Source organism: Mustela erminea, chromosome 3, assembly GCF_009829155.1.
Source record: "Mustela erminea isolate mMusErm1 chromosome 3, mMusErm1.Pri, whole genome shotgun sequence".
Lineage (NCBI taxonomy): Eukaryota > Metazoa > Chordata > Mammalia > Carnivora > Mustelidae > Mustela > Mustela erminea.
Genome location: NC_045616.1, coordinates 151,528,428 through 151,545,712, shown reverse-complemented (window position 1 = coordinate 151,545,712; position 17,285 = coordinate 151,528,428). Strand labels below are relative to the sequence as shown.

Below are 17,285 nucleotides of genomic sequence, written 5' to 3'. Positions count from 1 at the left end.
AATAACAGAGCCATGAAATACAAAAAGCAAAAACTGACAGAATTGAGAGAAATAGACATTTCAATAATAGTTGGAAATGTAAGGACCCCACTTTCAACTGACAGAAGATCAACAGAAAACAGAATCTTCAAACAACACTATCAATCAACTATATCAAGCACACATTTGTAGAATACACCATTCAACAACAGCAGAATACACATTCTTCTTAGAAATACATGCAACATTCTCTAGGATAGACCATGTATTAGGCCAAAATCCCTTACCCCAAATACTTTGGACCACATATGTTTCAGAATTTGAAATTGTCCATGTTTTTAAAATATGATATGGTACATTTCAACACAAATGGAGCATTCCCACATCATCAGCAAGGTCTAGGTCAACATCCTATTAACTAAACACAATATTTCTATGACAAAACACATGAATATTGATCTTAACTGATAGCTAGATAAAGACCACCGATAGCCTCAAGTCAATTCAAATATTTTGTCTTCGAATAAATTACAAAAACAAAAACAAAAACAAAAACAAAAAAATTAAAACACACCTGTTGCTTCAACTTTCAAACATTTTCCAAATGGATCCACTTTCCCTTGTTTCTACCGTCATCATGACCTACTATTATGTCCTTCCTATCCACCCACCAAGGAAGCCTTCTAACAGCATTCCTGCCCCAGCCCAGCCTCTCTCCAACCCAGTTTCCACAAGACAATCAAAGACAACTATTATTACTAGTATATTACTCCTCTACCTCAGACTTTCCAACGTCTTCTCCTTGCTCTTAGAAGGAAACGTGAATTCCTCATGACAGCCTACATGGTGAGCTACACTCCTGCTTCCCCAATGACATCACTTGCTCCTCCTCCATCATGGTCCTCTTTTTATTCCCTCCAACGCACCAAGCTCTTTCCTACTTAAGAGTTTTTGGTTCAGCAGCTCTCCCTCTCAGCACACTCTTCAAAGGGTTTTTCAAAGGTGGGATTATCATCAACCTTTAGGTCTAAACTCAGACATTGCCTCTTCAGAAAGACTTTCCCTACCCCTTCTACCTAGATAGACTTAGACTTCCCCATAACTTTTTCCTAAAGAAAGGGACCTGGGAATATTTTAGGTTTACATAAAAGTTACAAAACTAGTATAAAGAGTTCCTATGTACTCTACACACAGTTTTCCTCATTAACATCTTAAATAACTAGGATACATTTGTCACAACCAGTACGGTAACAGTGGTGCATCAGTATAATTAAGCTCCACACTTTACTAGGATTTCTCTAGTTCTTCTCCAGTGTCCTTTTTTTTTCTGTTCTAGATTGCATCCAAGACACCACAACAGGACATTCAGTCATTATATCCCTTGAGATATCTTCTATCTCTGTCTGTGACAGTTTCTCAGACTTTCTTATTTTTCCTTTGCAGTGTGGAAGAGCCCTGGTCAGGTACTTGTAGTCTCTCTCCTAATTTGGTTGGGGCTGATGTTTTTCTCATTATTAGACTAGGTTATAGGTTCTTAAGAGGATAACCACAAAGGTAAAGTAGTCTCATTCACATCATAACAGCATACGTTATGAATAGGACTCATCACAAGTAATGTTAAACTTGACCACCTGGCTAACATCGTTATTTGCCAGGCTTCTCTACTGGAAGGTCACTCCCCTGCCTCCTTATACCTTGTAACCGATCTACTCTTGGGAAGCAGGTCACTTAGTATATCCCATACGAAGAAAGGTACAGCTGGAACACAACTCCATCATGCGATATGCAAATATTTATTTATTTATTTATTTATTTATTTATTTGGAGTTCTTCAGTTAGGGAGATTTGTCTCTTCTCTTCCATTCACTCATTCAATCATTTATTTATATCAATATGCACTCATGGATGTTTATATGATAGTATGAGTTATCATCCAATACTACATTATTTAGTTCATTGCTCAAAGTATTCCAGATTTAGCCATTTCAGGTTGGCCTTTATGTTGCATTGCTATTCCTCATCCTTTTGTTTTTTGAGCATTTCTTTACCTTCTAGTATGAGGTACTCCAGCCTCATCTTGTGTAAGAACACCATTTTGTATGTGACCGGTTCCCTTGATTGGAAAATGGAAACCAAGACCTAGTGCTAGATGAGTTTATTATTACTGGAGTGTCACAACCATTAGGCCCTCTCAGCAGACAGAGCTAGGAAATGGAGGTATGTATACTAACCCATGCATAAGCACATATCTATAAATATTTACATCTATCTTGCAAACCATGAATTTATACAGATGTCTCCAACTCTAATCTAGGGCCATGCGGCTCACTCTAGCATGCCCTGTTTTAACCACTCAGTTTATTTACAATAGAAATATTAACATAATCTATAATTACCTACTTTTTAAAATTTGCTTACTTTTTTATGGTCTATCTCTCACCATCAAGGATTTAAAATAAGAAGCAAAGGTTCACCTTACTCTGTAGCTCTAGGGCCTAAAACTGTCTGCTATGTACTGGTGATCAATTTGTTGGATGTGTGAAAAAATAATCAACAGAAAAGTATTGATTATATAATTCTAAGTAGGAAATAACAAAGATGGAATATTTTGAAGTTAACCCCTGACATGAGTAAAATCATCATTTAGACCAAAAATAAACACATATTAATCCATTGCTATGCCCTGTTATATTAATAGCCTCTACATATTCATCATCACTTAGCACTGAAATTTTCCCTACAAGCAATTCAAGGAATGGTTGGTGTTTTCCCCCTAAAGTTTAGTGTAGCAGAGCTTAATCATGTCCAAAATGAAGGTAGTATCTTCTTCTTTTTTTTTTTTTAAGATTTTATTTATTTATTAGACAGACAGAGATCACAAGTTTGCAGAGAGGCAGGCAGAGAGAGAGGGGAAAGCAGGCTCCCCGCAGAACAGAAAGCCCGATGCAGGGTTCGATCCCAGGTCTCTAGGATCATGACCTGAGCTGAAGACAGAAGCTTTAACCCACTGAGCCACCCAGGTGCCCCAAAAGTAGCATTTTCTATCTCAAATTTCCTTTTCTGTAACAGTAGAGTTCAGGTCAGAGAGAAGAGCCAGGGAGGAAGTAGGGAGATGAGATGAGTCACCCACTGCTACTTGTTTCACCAAATTACTCAAAAAGTTCTCAATATCCAATAGTCTTTCCCTCCATAATCTAAGAACCATCATGTCATCCAAAGCTACCCAACAAATTTTGGCACCATTACTTAAAATCTTGTTGGTTTAGCATTTTTTCACTTTTTACTCCTTCTCAAATCGCTGAGAAGTCTTGTCTAGATCTGAAAATTACTTTAATAGAAGTTAGAGCAGTAGGACTGAGAGTCCACCATCAAAGTAAAAAAAGAAACAGTTTCAATGAACTATTGGGATTTCATCAATATCAAAGATCAAAAGCTTTTGGCACAGCAAAGGAAACAGTTAACAAAACCAAAAGACAACTGACAGAATGGGAGAAGGTATTTGCAAACGACATATCAGATAAAGGGCTAGTGTCCAAAATCTATAAAGAGCTTAGCAAACTCAACACCCAAAGAACAAATAATCCAATCAAGAAATGGGCAGAGGACACGAACAGACATTTCTGCAAAGAAGACATCCAGATGGCCAACAGACACATGAAAAAATGCTCCACATCACTTGGCATCAGGGAAATACAAAACCACAATGAGATACCACCTCCCACCAGTCACAATGGCTAAAATCAACAAGTCAGGAAATGACAGATGCTGGTGAGGATGTGGAGAAAGGGGAACTCTCCTACACTGTTGGTGGGAATGCAAGCTGGTGCAACCACTCTGGAAAACAGCATGAAGGTTCCTCAAAAAGTTTAAAATAGAGCTGCCCTATGACCCAGCAATTGCACTACTGGGTATTTACCCTAAAGATACAAATGTAGTGATCCGAAGAAGCACGTGCACCCAAATGTTTATAGCAGCAATGTCCACAATAGCCAAACTATGGAAAGAACCTAGATGTTCCTCAACAGATGAATGGATAAAGAAGATGTGGTATATATACACAATGGAATACTATGCAGCCATCAAAAGAAATGAAATCTTGCCATTTGCAACGATGTGGATGGAACTAGAGGGTCTTATACCGAGCGAAATAAGTCAATCAGAGAAAGACAACTATCATATGATTTCCCTGATATGAGGAAGTGGAGATGCAACATGGGGGCTTGGGGGTAGGAAAAGGATAAATGAAACAAGATGGGATCAGGAGGGAGACAAACCATAAGTGACTCTTAATCTCACAAAACAAACTGAGGGTTGCTGGGGGGAGGGGAGTTGGGAGAGGGGGTGGGGTTATGGACATTGGGGAGGGTATGTGCTATGGTGAGTGCTGTGAAGTGTGTAAACCTGGCGATTCACAGACCTATACCCCTGGGGATAAAAATATATTATATGTTTACAAAAAATTTAAAAAATTTTAATAAAAAAAAAGAAAGAATAACAGTTTCAGAAGGGATGAAAAGGTGATTTTACATTCAAAATTTTCTTTCAGCTTCCAGGTTTGAGCTTGGTCCTAAAGGATACAATGTGGGTAAAGATCAATAACCTTTCCTCTCTAAAAGGACAAGAGCTTCCCCTGGCAATCTCCCATCTACTTGCTCCCAGTAAAACAATAAGGGAAGATGTCAAGAAAAGGAAGAGAAAGACGGAATGAGTGTGAAACAAATATTTATTGAATGCCACATATATTCCTAGTAAACCCTATGCTCTTGTCTACTCTACTATAAACTTTTTAAGTTCTTTATTTTTTTTCTTTATACTAATAGAGAGATGCCTCTTACATGCATATTTATGTAAAAAGTTGCAAATGTAACATAGAAAAGAAGTTAATATTGGGGGGAGAGAAAAGAGCACAAGAACAAAAGTATTTCCTGGAATAATCTGGAGTATTCTTTCAGAAGAAAGTAAGTAAAATTCCCTGATATTTGTGAGAAATGTTATTATGCTTAAAAATTTTTTGAACAGGCTGAACAAACCAAGGCGAGTCTGTATACATTTCTTGAAATAGCTCCTTGTTTATTTGAACTATATTGTAACTCAGAGTCATGACACAAATGAGCTTTGTGCCACAAGTGCATGTCCATATATAACAAAGGAGTGCCCAGAAGGTTCCTGTAATTAGAGCTAGATGCATATGGGAGGGCCCCCTGTGCCCAAATTAAGCTTTGGCCACTTGCACAGAATTAGCATACCAAAATGAGAAACAAAACCGAAAGGCATATTAAGGCAAGGGCACTTTTTACTATGATAAGGATACACTGCCCAACTGTGATCACAGTGAATTGTCTTGAAGAGATTAAAAACTGGAGAGAGCATGGTTTTTATACAGTAGTTTCCAGAGCATACCACACGCAAAAGGAAGGATGGAATAAGAAATGTCTCCTCAGTAAATTCTCTTACTTTGTCTATAGAGAAACGCTACCAGGTTTCTGGCATGTCTTCTCACGTGACTGCTTCCTGCGGAGGCCGTCCACCTCTACTTACATGGGACTTCCGTTTCCATAAATCTTGTCGAACAGCTGTTGAATTATAAGTTACGCTCGCAAGGGAGATGCTGTCAAATATCCAAGGATACAGAAAGCTCAAGCCACAGTACAGTTTTTCCTGGAGAGATCTCTGAGTCTGCCATCAATTTACTGGTAATTGTAGGTGACCCTCTCCTGTTGGTCCCCTCCCTAGAAGCACACTCCCCTTGCCTGTAGTCATACCACATTCTACGCTTATACGGTCCAAAAGACAGAAGGAAGCCAAGTTTATCAGTCACATCACAACAAAGCCACACACCAAGCAGGAAATGAGCAAGGAAGAAACAGACCATTCTCTTACTACATTTCCTTGTGTTGGAGTATTGTTATCACCAGTGGGAAAGCACCTTTGAAGTTACCTTACAACTGTACAGACCTTTTGTCAAAGAAAAAAAGTCACCTTGTTTTCAGCCAGGTGAAAAGATTCCACACCAAAAAAATTCTACCAAGAACACGGTCTTAGCAGCCGATCTATACCCATGATCATACAGCAAAATTTCTGACTAATTATTCAAATTCTCAGGACAGACCTTAGATTAAATCCTTCAACCAATGACAACCTCAAGAATTTCACAAGCGTGTTCCACATGGATAATTCCACATTCACAGGGACTCTTTTCATGACATTTTATTCTGTGAAAAGAGCAAACATGTCTCTCTGGAAACTTTTTTTTTTTTTTTTTAATTTTAGGTTTTAAAAATAGATCCCTCTATTACCCTTCAGGTTTTTTCCCTGTGGTCTGAAGAACTGAACATACTTTGCCCTAGCACGTTGAGAACAGAATTCTTAGAAGAGCAATTTAAGAACGAGTTAAGAACTAACAACCAGTAGATGGCTAAAGTGTGAGCAAAGAAGGTAATTCGTTTTCCTTACGACACATTCTCACTGCAGGAATAGGAACATAACCCCCATGGTTCAGTTCCCCTTTCAAGACGTTCGCTTAAGCATGCATGTTTTCATTCATTCATTCTACAAGTATTCATTGAATGACCACAGAGAGACCAAGAAAGAGAAGTTTTCCCAAGCTATGTTGAGCTGTGTTACATTTGTTCTGAAACCCTTCCCACTCACTGATAAGCTTGCCCTCCTAGAAGGCAAGCTTGGAAACCCCAATCAAACTAAATATTACTTTAAGTCATCCAAAAGGTGGTATTCTAAGCATATCTGTTGGGTTGCAGATAGTCTGGAAGGACTTGTTTTAGGAATGGATCTGTGAACACTCTCTAAAATGCATTCTACAACTCAAGGTGATGAGAAGGTGGCCTATTCCAGGGATGCTGAGGGCTTACTCTGGGATGTCTCTGCCTTCTGCTTCTAACTTAACTAAAGCCCCTCCTGGAAATGGAGGGTTGAGTCTGACACAACCAAAAAATGGTTTAGAAGAAACAATGGTTTTAATATTTAATATTAAAAAGTTAATAGCATTTTGTTTTTGGAGCTACAGTGCCACCATTTTCTGAATGATAGAGGTTTATGACGATTTCACTCAAAATTACAAAGAAACACAAATTTTGGAACACTTCACCCATTTCATTTCCTAAGAGGTCAGAAAACACCTTTGTTCATACTGATACTCAATTTGTTTAAATCAGGGGTTGGCAAACTATTGCCAAATCTATGTGGGCCCAATCCAGTTCACCACCTCTTTGTGTTGTCCACAAGTTTTTAAATTTATTTTTTTTAAGATTTAATTTATTTATGTGACAGAGAGAGAGACAGCGAGAACAGGAACACAAGCAGGGGTGATGGGAGAGAGAGAAGCAGGCTCTCCGCTGAGCAGGGAGCCCAATATGGGGTTCAGTTCCAGGACCCCGGGATCCTGACCTGAGCTGAAGGCAGACACCCAAAAACTGAGCCACCCGGGCACCCAGTTTTTAAATTATAAATGGTTGGGGTTGAGGAGAGACAAAAGGAGGGTCTGATTTCGTGACACATTACAGTTACATAAAATTCAGATTTCAGGACCTACAAGTGAAGACTTCCTGGAACACAGACACACCCATCCCTTTATACAATGTTTATGACTGCTTTCATGTTAGGACAGTAACTATAATATTTTAGGCCCTCAAATCCTAAAATATTTATTCTCAGGCCCTTTATAGAACAGATTTTCTAAACTCTGGTTTATATAATAAGATAAATGTCATCAAACGAAGACATTTTGGAGCTACAGCAAGGTTCCTCGACCTCACTACTCCCAAATTTTCTCGCCACCACAACCTGCTTTGACCAAAAACATCTGCCCAAGCTCCATCCCAGCGGGGGTTGTGGGCAGGGGTTCTTTCTTCTACAGGCAACTCGGTAGAGGGGCCAAGAGAGTAGAGAAGAGGAAGATATCAAAATGGAAATATACTTAAAAAGAGGTAGGAAATGAAGAAAAGCAAATGTGTGTAGGAGAGAGTTCTGGCGAGTTTCATCCATCTGGGCAACACCATCCCCAATCCTCTTTCAATAAAGGGTAGAGGCCCAGGCTGACACACAATGCCTAAATGGACTCCATCTCTTTTTACTATCAACTCAGAACAATCTGGCTTTGAGACAAATTGTAAAATCCCAGTACATGTGGCCTATACAATAAGGTAGATGGCTTATAAGTAGTACACAAAGAGTAATTTACATATTTTATTCAGCAGAGCATCATTAATCTGTTCTAGTGAGTAAAATGAAGATTCATGTGTTTTGAGAATTAGTAAGCAAATGAAACAAAAATAATTTCAAAGGCGAGCAAATTGCCTCATGATGTGTTCTTTGTTTATTTTGACATTTTTAATTACCTATAAAATATGCCAACATATGCATTTAAATATTACATTTTAATGTTGTTTCTCGGTTGTTCAGGCATGGTAATGAAAAGCTTCTCCTCAACTTGCCATTTGCTAGCAAACCTTCAGAGAATGTTAGTAATAGCAACAGTTAGAAAAAGAAAAAAAGAAAAGAAAAGAGGATGCTCACCACGCCAACATTTTTAAGCCATAAAATGCAAATGCTCTGAAGCACTTCAAATGACAGCACGCAATAGTGCTAAAGTTCATGCTCTGATGTTTTCTTATTACATTTTCAAAACCACAGTCAGTTTTCTAGAGTAACCTGCCAACTTCTCCTAGTGCATCAGCTACACCGTGAGAATGATTACATCACTTCTGGAGGTAGACCACCCCTTTTGTGACACAGCCCTGGTCCTTGAGAAGTTAAAGTTCTATAAACACTTTACAAATATGCCCCAGAACATGAGCCCTGAGGAACCTACCTGGGTGCCAACTTCCTCTGTAATTCAAAACTGTCATGATGAGCACCAGGGTTTTAAGAATATGGATAAAAATGAAAAACACTCCCAAGTCATTCTCCCTCCCAAGAGACTTTCCCGTCATTCTTACTGCTATGAGCCGACCTGTTGCAGACAGCACACTGTAAGTGTTGAAAGGAGAAGCCATAAGGGGAATGCAGATAAAAATGTTACAGGCTAGTAAAAATGTCCAGGGGCCTAATATTCACAAAGGTATCTGTGCCCCATGCAACTTTCAGTGCTGTCCAAGGCAAGATCCTTCTTGCCTTCCCTAAGTAAGGCGGGAAGAAGGAAAGCTGATGGACACCACACTTCACCCTGACTGATGCTCTGCCCACTGTCTGTGCCTCTTCGGGATGCTCCCCAGGGATCTCTGGGGGCTTCTCCAACCTCTTCTTATGCACACACACATCCCACCCAGCACGGAGATTTCCCAGTGTAAACAAGTGACACCTGAGAAGCTGAGCAGCGCTGTGTGCTTGGCTACCTGTGGAGGCATCTCGTAACTCCACTTATGAGCAGACTTCAATAAGGACCCCTGGGGAGGGGTATCTGGAAAGTACAGATGCTCCTGTGTGCTGAGAACATTATATTGCATTACACCCCTGAGTTTTTTAAATGCTGATTCATTCATTATTTACAAAAACAATTTTTTTCAGACACTGAGATGGGCTCTCCCAGAAAAAGCGGAGGGGTAAACATCTAGTGAAAAAGAATGATACGGAAAGAGAAGTCCTTAAATTCATGTTGGTAACAAGAGACTGAAGGACATGACAGGGACCCATGAATGACTGAAGGTCCCCATCTGTTAGCTGAATAAACAGGTAATAATAATCAGAGCCAATATTAAAATGGCACCTACTCTGTGCTGGGCACTACTCTAACCAGTTTACAGATATTATGTATTTAGTCCTCAAAACATACATTATATTATATATTATATATGTACATATATAATATATATGTTATAATAAATACATATATATTTAGTCCTCAAAATAGTAGATAAAATAGTTGCCCTTATGATCTTTTAAAGATGAGTTAACTGGCTGGCCCAGTTGGTAGAGCCTGAGACTCTTGAACCCAGTGTCACATGTTCCAGCCTGAGGTTGAGTTTAGAGATCACTTTTAAAAAATGAGCTAATGAGGCACAAATAGTTCAGTAAATTGTACAAGGTAACACCAGGAGTACCTCCCATTTACAGTGTATTTTTCTGTTTAGGCAATGCGCTTAGTCTTTTATAACAAGTCTTGAGTTTCCCATACAATATGTTACCAAATAAACGCTATCTCTTCAAACATCCGTATTTCTTGAAAAAGTTCTGAAAGCATCCATAAACTTGAATATAGCTTAATTAATGTCACCAACATCGCAATATAAATTTGATCTGATATATTCTTAGATTCCACTAATTTTATACCATGCTATGAGATTCAAAGCAGAATTAGCTTTTACTCTGAAAATATTACTAGTGCACCATCTTGAATGTGTTAACCAATGAAATAGATTCTACAAGTAGGTAGGAGGGTAAATGCATGTTAATTACTTGGATTGTCTTAATTAACTCCTACTGCTAATGACACAGCAATTAAGGTTTAAATATGCTTAGAGGATACATCGGGTTTTCTACTGGGTTGTGTTGCTGAACGCCACTAACATCCAAAGGAATGGGGAGTTTTACACCCAAGTTCTCAAAGAACTCTAATCTCAATGGGAAAAACAAGTAAAACTTAAGTTTTAGACTGTGCAGCACAAGGTGCGTGTGCACGCATGCACACACACACACACACACACACACACACACACACACACTTTTGGTTAGTTGCCCTTCTCTGTCCCCATATCCCTCTGAGCACCAGAGACACCCCATGGTAGTAATCATTTCTGAAAGTGCTTCAGGGTATGCATCAAGCTTCACTGATGGAGTCAACCTCCCATACATATTTTTTTTAAGTTTCCTTATTTCTGAGGACTAGGAGGTACATCACGGTTCCTGTTGACCTATCTGGGCTTAACAAGTACTTGAAGCAGAGACCAGGGTAGGTAGATAGAGCTATTTTTAGAAGCTATCTCCTGTTGTGAATTAAAGATAGCGATTCTCTTTAAAAGAAGGACAGACTCCAAAGGTGAAGTCTATTTTCCCTTCTCTTGAATGTGGGCTGGTCCTGTGACTTGCTTTAATCAAGAGAAGGCAGCATACATGAAACTGTGTCACTTCCAAGATTGGACCTTAAGAAATCTGTATGCTGTGTACAGTATACTGTGAAAACATGGAAAGAGAACTGAGGCACCAGGTGACAGCCCCAGCTGGGCTTCCAGCTGACACCCAGCACCAAGAACAAGTCCTACGAGTGAGCCATCTTGGATACTCCAGTCTAGTCAAACCTCTGGATGACCATGGCTCCCAGCTGACACCAAATATGGAGAGGAACCTTCCAGCTGACCTCAATCAGCCCGGGCTTTGGAGAGATCATGACAGATTGTTGTTCAGACTACTAAGTATTTGAGGTGATTTGTTATACAAAAATAAATGGTCAAAGCCTTTCTAGACCATCTTAGAGACCCAGGGTAAAACCGGTTCCTGACTCACCTTTGCACAGGACAAGCCATGATGGAATTGAGATCACCTTCTAATATGGGGCATGGAGACTAAGACCATGGACCTCAGAGCCAGACTGACTAAATTTGGAATCCTGGCTTTGCCTTTGACTAGATATGTGCCCGTAGAAGTTATGTAACTTTTCTGTGTCTGTCTCAGTTTGCGTCTGTGTAAAATAATGATTATACTATTCCCTACCTTATAGGTTTGTTATGAAGATGAAACATCAGTATCAGCATATGTAAAGCACTTAGAACAGTGCCTCGCACAGAGTACGTATTCAGCAAGTGTTCTCTGTTAATATTATTATTGATTCTCTCTTCTGTTCTACATCCAAGGAACCACCCACTCGCAGCCATGGAGGGCTCTATACTTAGGACAGAGGGATAAGGAAAGTGAAGGGCGGGTGCCAAAACATACTTCCTGTTTGATCATACACCATGAAGAAATGGATTTCTGCCAGGTCATAAAAGTGTGCATGTGATAAATGCTAAATCTGATAGGCCTCACACCAGCAAGGGAGAAAGCCAAAAATCAGAGTAAATGCTCACTCTGTAGGTGATCCATAAGAGAAGCGTCAGACAATTAATAAAACTTCCTCTGAGAATAAATTGCTCCTACGTAGAAGAATCCACACTCTAGGAACCTTATAACTGATTTCCGTTCATTAAAAGTACTGAGTTTTTAGGCATATAACAAGTTATTTTCTTGGGTATGATCTAAGCGATCATCATCACACTCATATCAACTTTGTTTCTGAATATTATTTTGTAATTCACTCTAACAAACAGGTCACCTTACAGATCAGGGCAGTATTTGCATATGTCATAATAAAATTAATTCTAGTGTATTAGTAACACTGGGTTAGTTTGGGGGTTTGGGTCATTTTTTAAATTTTTTGGTCATATCGTACACGCACTTTGGGGAAATGTTTTTTGTTAAAATAATATTGAATGATTTCGTTTTATGAATGAAGAAAACATAATAGCAAATCAATTCATTTTGCTATAGAATTACCAAACAGTACTTTTTGCCCCAGCCTGTTGTCTCTTCTCTATTTTAAAATTATATCAAGGACCTATTTCTGTTGACTTCAAAATTGATCATCCCACATGAGTTAATATATGATAGCCATACGTTTCTGAAATACTTAGCATTCTATTTGAGCTCTTGAACTTCTGGCCATAACGCTTCTTATGGGCTTTTCACTAGAGTTCCAAACTCCCCCCTTCTCATCTCCCCCTGTTTCTAGTCATGGAATTATTGGAGATTCCGTGATAGCACTCTTATCCTTATATCAAGACATGATTCCATCTGTTTTTCAGGACAACTTTGATAGATCTATAAATTGATACCCAGGTAGTTCAGTCAATTGGAGGTTCTGGGAACAAGTGTCAGGTTTGCGCCTATTTTCAGCATGATAGTATCACTTTTCCACATGAGTTATTCTTCTCTCCAAACTATTTATAAGCCTTTGGTCAACTTGAAAAAAATCCACATTTTCATCTCATGCCTGCTAATCATGCTTTAAATGATGATCATCAGAGATGCAAATTAATTGCAGACCATATGAAGGATGTGCAAATTAAAATCTATGAAATTTAAATTATTAATGCAGTAGCAATTCAGCTTCCAGTTTCCTTCTGCAGTCACTAACAGTTTCACCTATTTTATAGTGCTCAATTTAAACTACATTTGTTAAACAGAAACAAGGGATACTAGATTCTATGACTTTCTTCCCTTCCTAACTTTTCAGTTCCCTTCCCCCTCTTCCTGCTACTGCAGCCTTGGTCTCTGTTTTGAACTTAATCTTTTATGTCTGCTTAACTTCAGCCCCATGTTACTACCAGATCTCATCAATTACACACTATTTTGCTTTAATTTAATATGTCATTCTTAATATTTTGAATTTTACATCCCACCGGTCTTTTCAAAGAATCTGAATCAATTCCACCGTGAAAAAACCAAAGCCTGTTTTTCCAAGGGCATTTGTAGGGTTATGGGTATTGTGTTTTATGTGATTATACACAAAAAGTTTAAGAATATACGCAATTTCAGTGGTATTATTGAGAGCAACTGTTGGAAATATTTCTGCATCCACTATGCAGTTGAACACAGCAAATGAAAGTAGCCAAAGTTTCCAAATGCAGCATCATACGAAAAGAGCCCAGTTAAGTGAAAAGTTTTCAGATTAAAGCTAATAGATTCCACTGAAGCTTCCAGACTCGTAAAGTTCTGCTTTACTTGCGTGTGTTTCCCATAAATGGAGCCCATTCTGAGCTTCAATGCTTAAATTAACAAAAATATTATTAAAATAAATTATGTAATATTTCGAATTAATAATAATTGATTTAATTGAACATAAGACAGTTTATCAACTTGCCCTTTTAGAAACAAAGATGGGCATAACTTTACCAAAAAGCAACAAATTAATAAAGGAAACCACTTGAATAAACTGTCTCTTGAGTTTCTCAGACAAAAATGTCACAAATTTCTCAAAGCACAACTCAACAAATTCTAAATCTTGGCTTATTTTGATTTGCATAAAATGTTTGTAAGTAGCATATATAAATAAATATCCTTAGTAGTCACTAAACTCAAATGCACACATGTTTAGCAAAAGCATTTCAGGAAAAAAAAAAAATGTTATGGATGTTTACCTGGCAAGGCTGTTTCATTTTAATGGCTATGACATGGTATCTGTAACAGCAGAGCTCGCAGGTCCAGGAACCCCTCTCACTGATCCACTTTAGCAGGCACAGCTGATGTGTATATCGAACTGACCCATCACAGCGGCAGGGGTTTAACAACTCCCCCTGAAAACAAAACAGCTCATGAGAATATTTACAATTGTGTGTCAATTTTAAAAACAAAACAAAACAACACAACACAACACAACACTTGCTTTCTTTTCTTTCAAAGCCATTTACCCGGAAGGATACCAGCATCAAACTATCCTAGAAAATAAAATTAAATTTTTATACCTCTGGTGGGAATGAAACTAAAGTCTTAAAACTATTTCAAAGATATTGCTTAGACTTATGACATAAATGTTCTACCAACATTCAAAATGTCTGCAAGATATAGCTCCCAATACCCTTGGGGGAAAGCTGTACTATTAAATCTCTTTAATAACTTTTAAGTGGATGGTCAGATGCATTTCCTCTGCAGTTATTCTTAATCATCGCTAAAGAAGAAATGCGTGGCATCCCAGAAAGTAGCTTGCAATAGCATTATGCTTTTATTTTTTTCTAAATGTAGCATCATAAATATTGACTTAGGGCACTATATTCCTGAAAGCCTGCATATTCTTATGCAATTTCCTTACTTTTAAAAATATTAAACCTAATGTATTCTCAGATCGCGTAAAGACAAATTATCCTCTTGTCTCTAAGATTACTCTCATATAAGTTTGCATGCACCTCTAATGGAGTTTTTAATTTTAGTTTTTAATTTATGTTTCTAACAAAATACAAAATACATTGTTAGCTAAATAGGCTTTCTTTCACAAGGTCAAAGTACATTCCTATTTCTCTTGTAAAAACTGTACCATGTTCTTCACATCAGTGAGATTAAGTCAACATTATTTGCAATATGTAAGGGCTCTGTCCTTTTTGGTTCTGGCATGCCTCACCCCCAGTTTGTATTCTAAGACTATCTGCCTCAGGACACATTTGTAGAAAAAAGGATATAGGTTTGTTTTTCTCTATAAACCAAAATCCATTTAGCAATTTACAAAAGATACTTAGGACCTGATCCTTAAAGCACCTGAGGAATGCGTAACTGCAAACCAGGTGGGGGAAAAAAATAAGTATAGATCAAATTAAACCTTGCATTCGCCACCGGGACATTTTCATCTGCCTTCGCAGAAAGGGAAAAGGGAACACAAGTAGCAGCCGCTCAGTTGGCCGGACTAGACAAGCCCGACTGGCGAGGAGGGAGCGCTGTCCGCGGTGCTGAAAGGTCGACCGTCCGGGGCAGGAGCCGGTCCAGTCCAGACCCGAGCCCACTGCCAGCTGCTCTGAGGTCCCCCAGGGCCTTACCTGCTCCGCGCCCTGGAAGCAGATCTTGCAGATGGGCTGGTGGTGCTGGTGCTGGTGCCCGGAGCGCTGGTCGCCACCGCCGCTGCTGCTGCTGCGGCTGCTACACACCGAGCGCGTCTCGGGCTGGTCGCCGGCGCCCCGCCGCTCGCCCTCCCCGCCCGCGCCGGCCTCAGGCTCCCCGGGGACGCCCTTCACCGCCGCCGCCGCCTCAGGGATCGCCGCCTCTGGAAGGCGCCTCGGACCTTCCCCCGAGTCGCCAGCCGCGGACACCTCCTGGCCGGCGGGCGTCAGGGGCGGCGGCGGCGGCAGCTCGTCCGCGCCCCGGCGCCGCGGGACCAGCTCCGTCGGCGGCTCGTCTGGTCCCGCGGCGCGCTCGGGGGACGCGGGCGGCGCGGGCAGCGGTGGCAGGTAGCGTGGGAGCGCGGGGACCGAGGCCGGCTCTCCCGGCGGCGGCGGCGGCGGCGGCGGCGGGGGAGGCGACGGGGGAGGCGACGGGGGCGGCTCGGTGTCCCCGCTCTCCGCCCCGCGGCGCAGACTGCCGCTGAGGCCGCCCTCAAAGCTCATGGTGGTGCCGCCGCCGCCCTCCTGCCAGCCCAGCCGGCGGGCCGGGCTCGGGCAGCAGCCGAAGGGAGAACGGAGGGGGCGGGAGGACGGAGGGAGGAGTGGAGGGAGGGAGGAGGGTGGGGAGGGGGACCCGGGCGCCGGGGCTGGGGGGCGGGACGGGGAGGGGAAGCGGAGGGCCCGGCGGCGGCGGCGACGGCGGCAGAAGCTCCTGCTCCGCGGAGCCGCCGGCTCGGCTCTGATGGAGGCGGCGCCGAATTCGGCTGCGCGTGAGAGCCGCGCCGCGGGGGGGGGCGGGGGGGGGGGGGAGGGCGGGGGCGGGGGGGACTGGAGCCGCGCCGCGGGGGGTGGTGGGCGGGGGAAGGAGGCGGAGGGAGCGGGCGCGGGGCCGACGGGGAGGAGCGGAGGGGGCGTTCCGGGGGAGTGCGGGGGGATGTGGAGGCGGCGGGTGCGAACCCCGGCTGGGGTGCGGAGACCTCGGGCCGGAATTCAGGGAGGGGAGATCCCCGAGCCGCCTCCGCGGACCCCGCCCCGGGGCAGCTCACGTCGGTTCCGGGGCGGATTACCCCTCTCCAAACGGCGCGGCACTGCGGCTCTCTGGAGCCTGGAAAGGGGGGAGGGGTCGGAGGCCACGGGTCCAGAAACCGTTACTGGGAAGGCAAGTGGGATGCGGCTGCGCCGGGCTGGGTGGAGCCGGGATGGTCGAACCCGAGACCCGCGTGGGAGTTGGGGGACGCAGGCTGGTGCCCTGGGCTCACCCGCGATTGCTCCCAGCCCTCTCAAAACCTTGTCCCTCAAGGGCACTCTCACGGATCCACTAGAGCCCTAAAAACCGAAGCCTCTGGAACCTATATCCTCCCTCTGCCCGTCTCGCCCCTGAATCTTCCCCGCGTCCACCTCGCCCCCTCCTACCTGCAGTGAGTATCCTGGCTTATTTGTAAATATCTTGGTGACATTGTCACAATCTTGGGTCATTGCCTGGGATGGTTCCTCCTAGTGAACCCTGGTGCCACGTTGTGCGGCGGGTGGTCACTTTCATCCTTGCCCTTTTTTAAAGGATTCTCCTCTTGGAGAAGTGGCTGTGTCCTCTGGTCGGGATTTTAAGCATCCCAAAGCTTCCGTATCTCCACTCCGCAAAATCTCTTTGGGACTGCTCTATGGGTAGGGCAACTTTCCCCTCAGTTCTTTTCTGAAAAAAAACTGTCATACCTGCATGAAACTGAACGGAAAAGCGTGCAC

At 42.0% G+C, this 17,285-nt stretch overlaps 1 protein-coding gene across 1 annotated transcript in view; it reads right to left on the bottom strand.

Annotated features, from left to right (window-relative positions):
• Window positions 1-16,296, bottom strand: part of MARCHF11 (membrane associated ring-CH-type finger 11) — a 100,565-nt gene extending 84,269 nt beyond the window's left edge. The window contains exons 1-2 of the mRNA XM_032334977.1: window positions 15,486-16,296; window positions 14,103-14,258 (exon numbers count right to left, since the gene is read on the bottom strand). Coding sequence (XP_032190868.1) covers window positions 14,103-14,258; window positions 15,486-16,049 — 720 coding nt within the window. The 5' untranslated portion in view covers window positions 16,050-16,296. The remainder of the gene's footprint in view (window positions 1-14,102; window positions 14,259-15,485) is intronic.
• Between the last annotated feature and the right edge of the window lie 989 nt (window positions 16,297-17,285).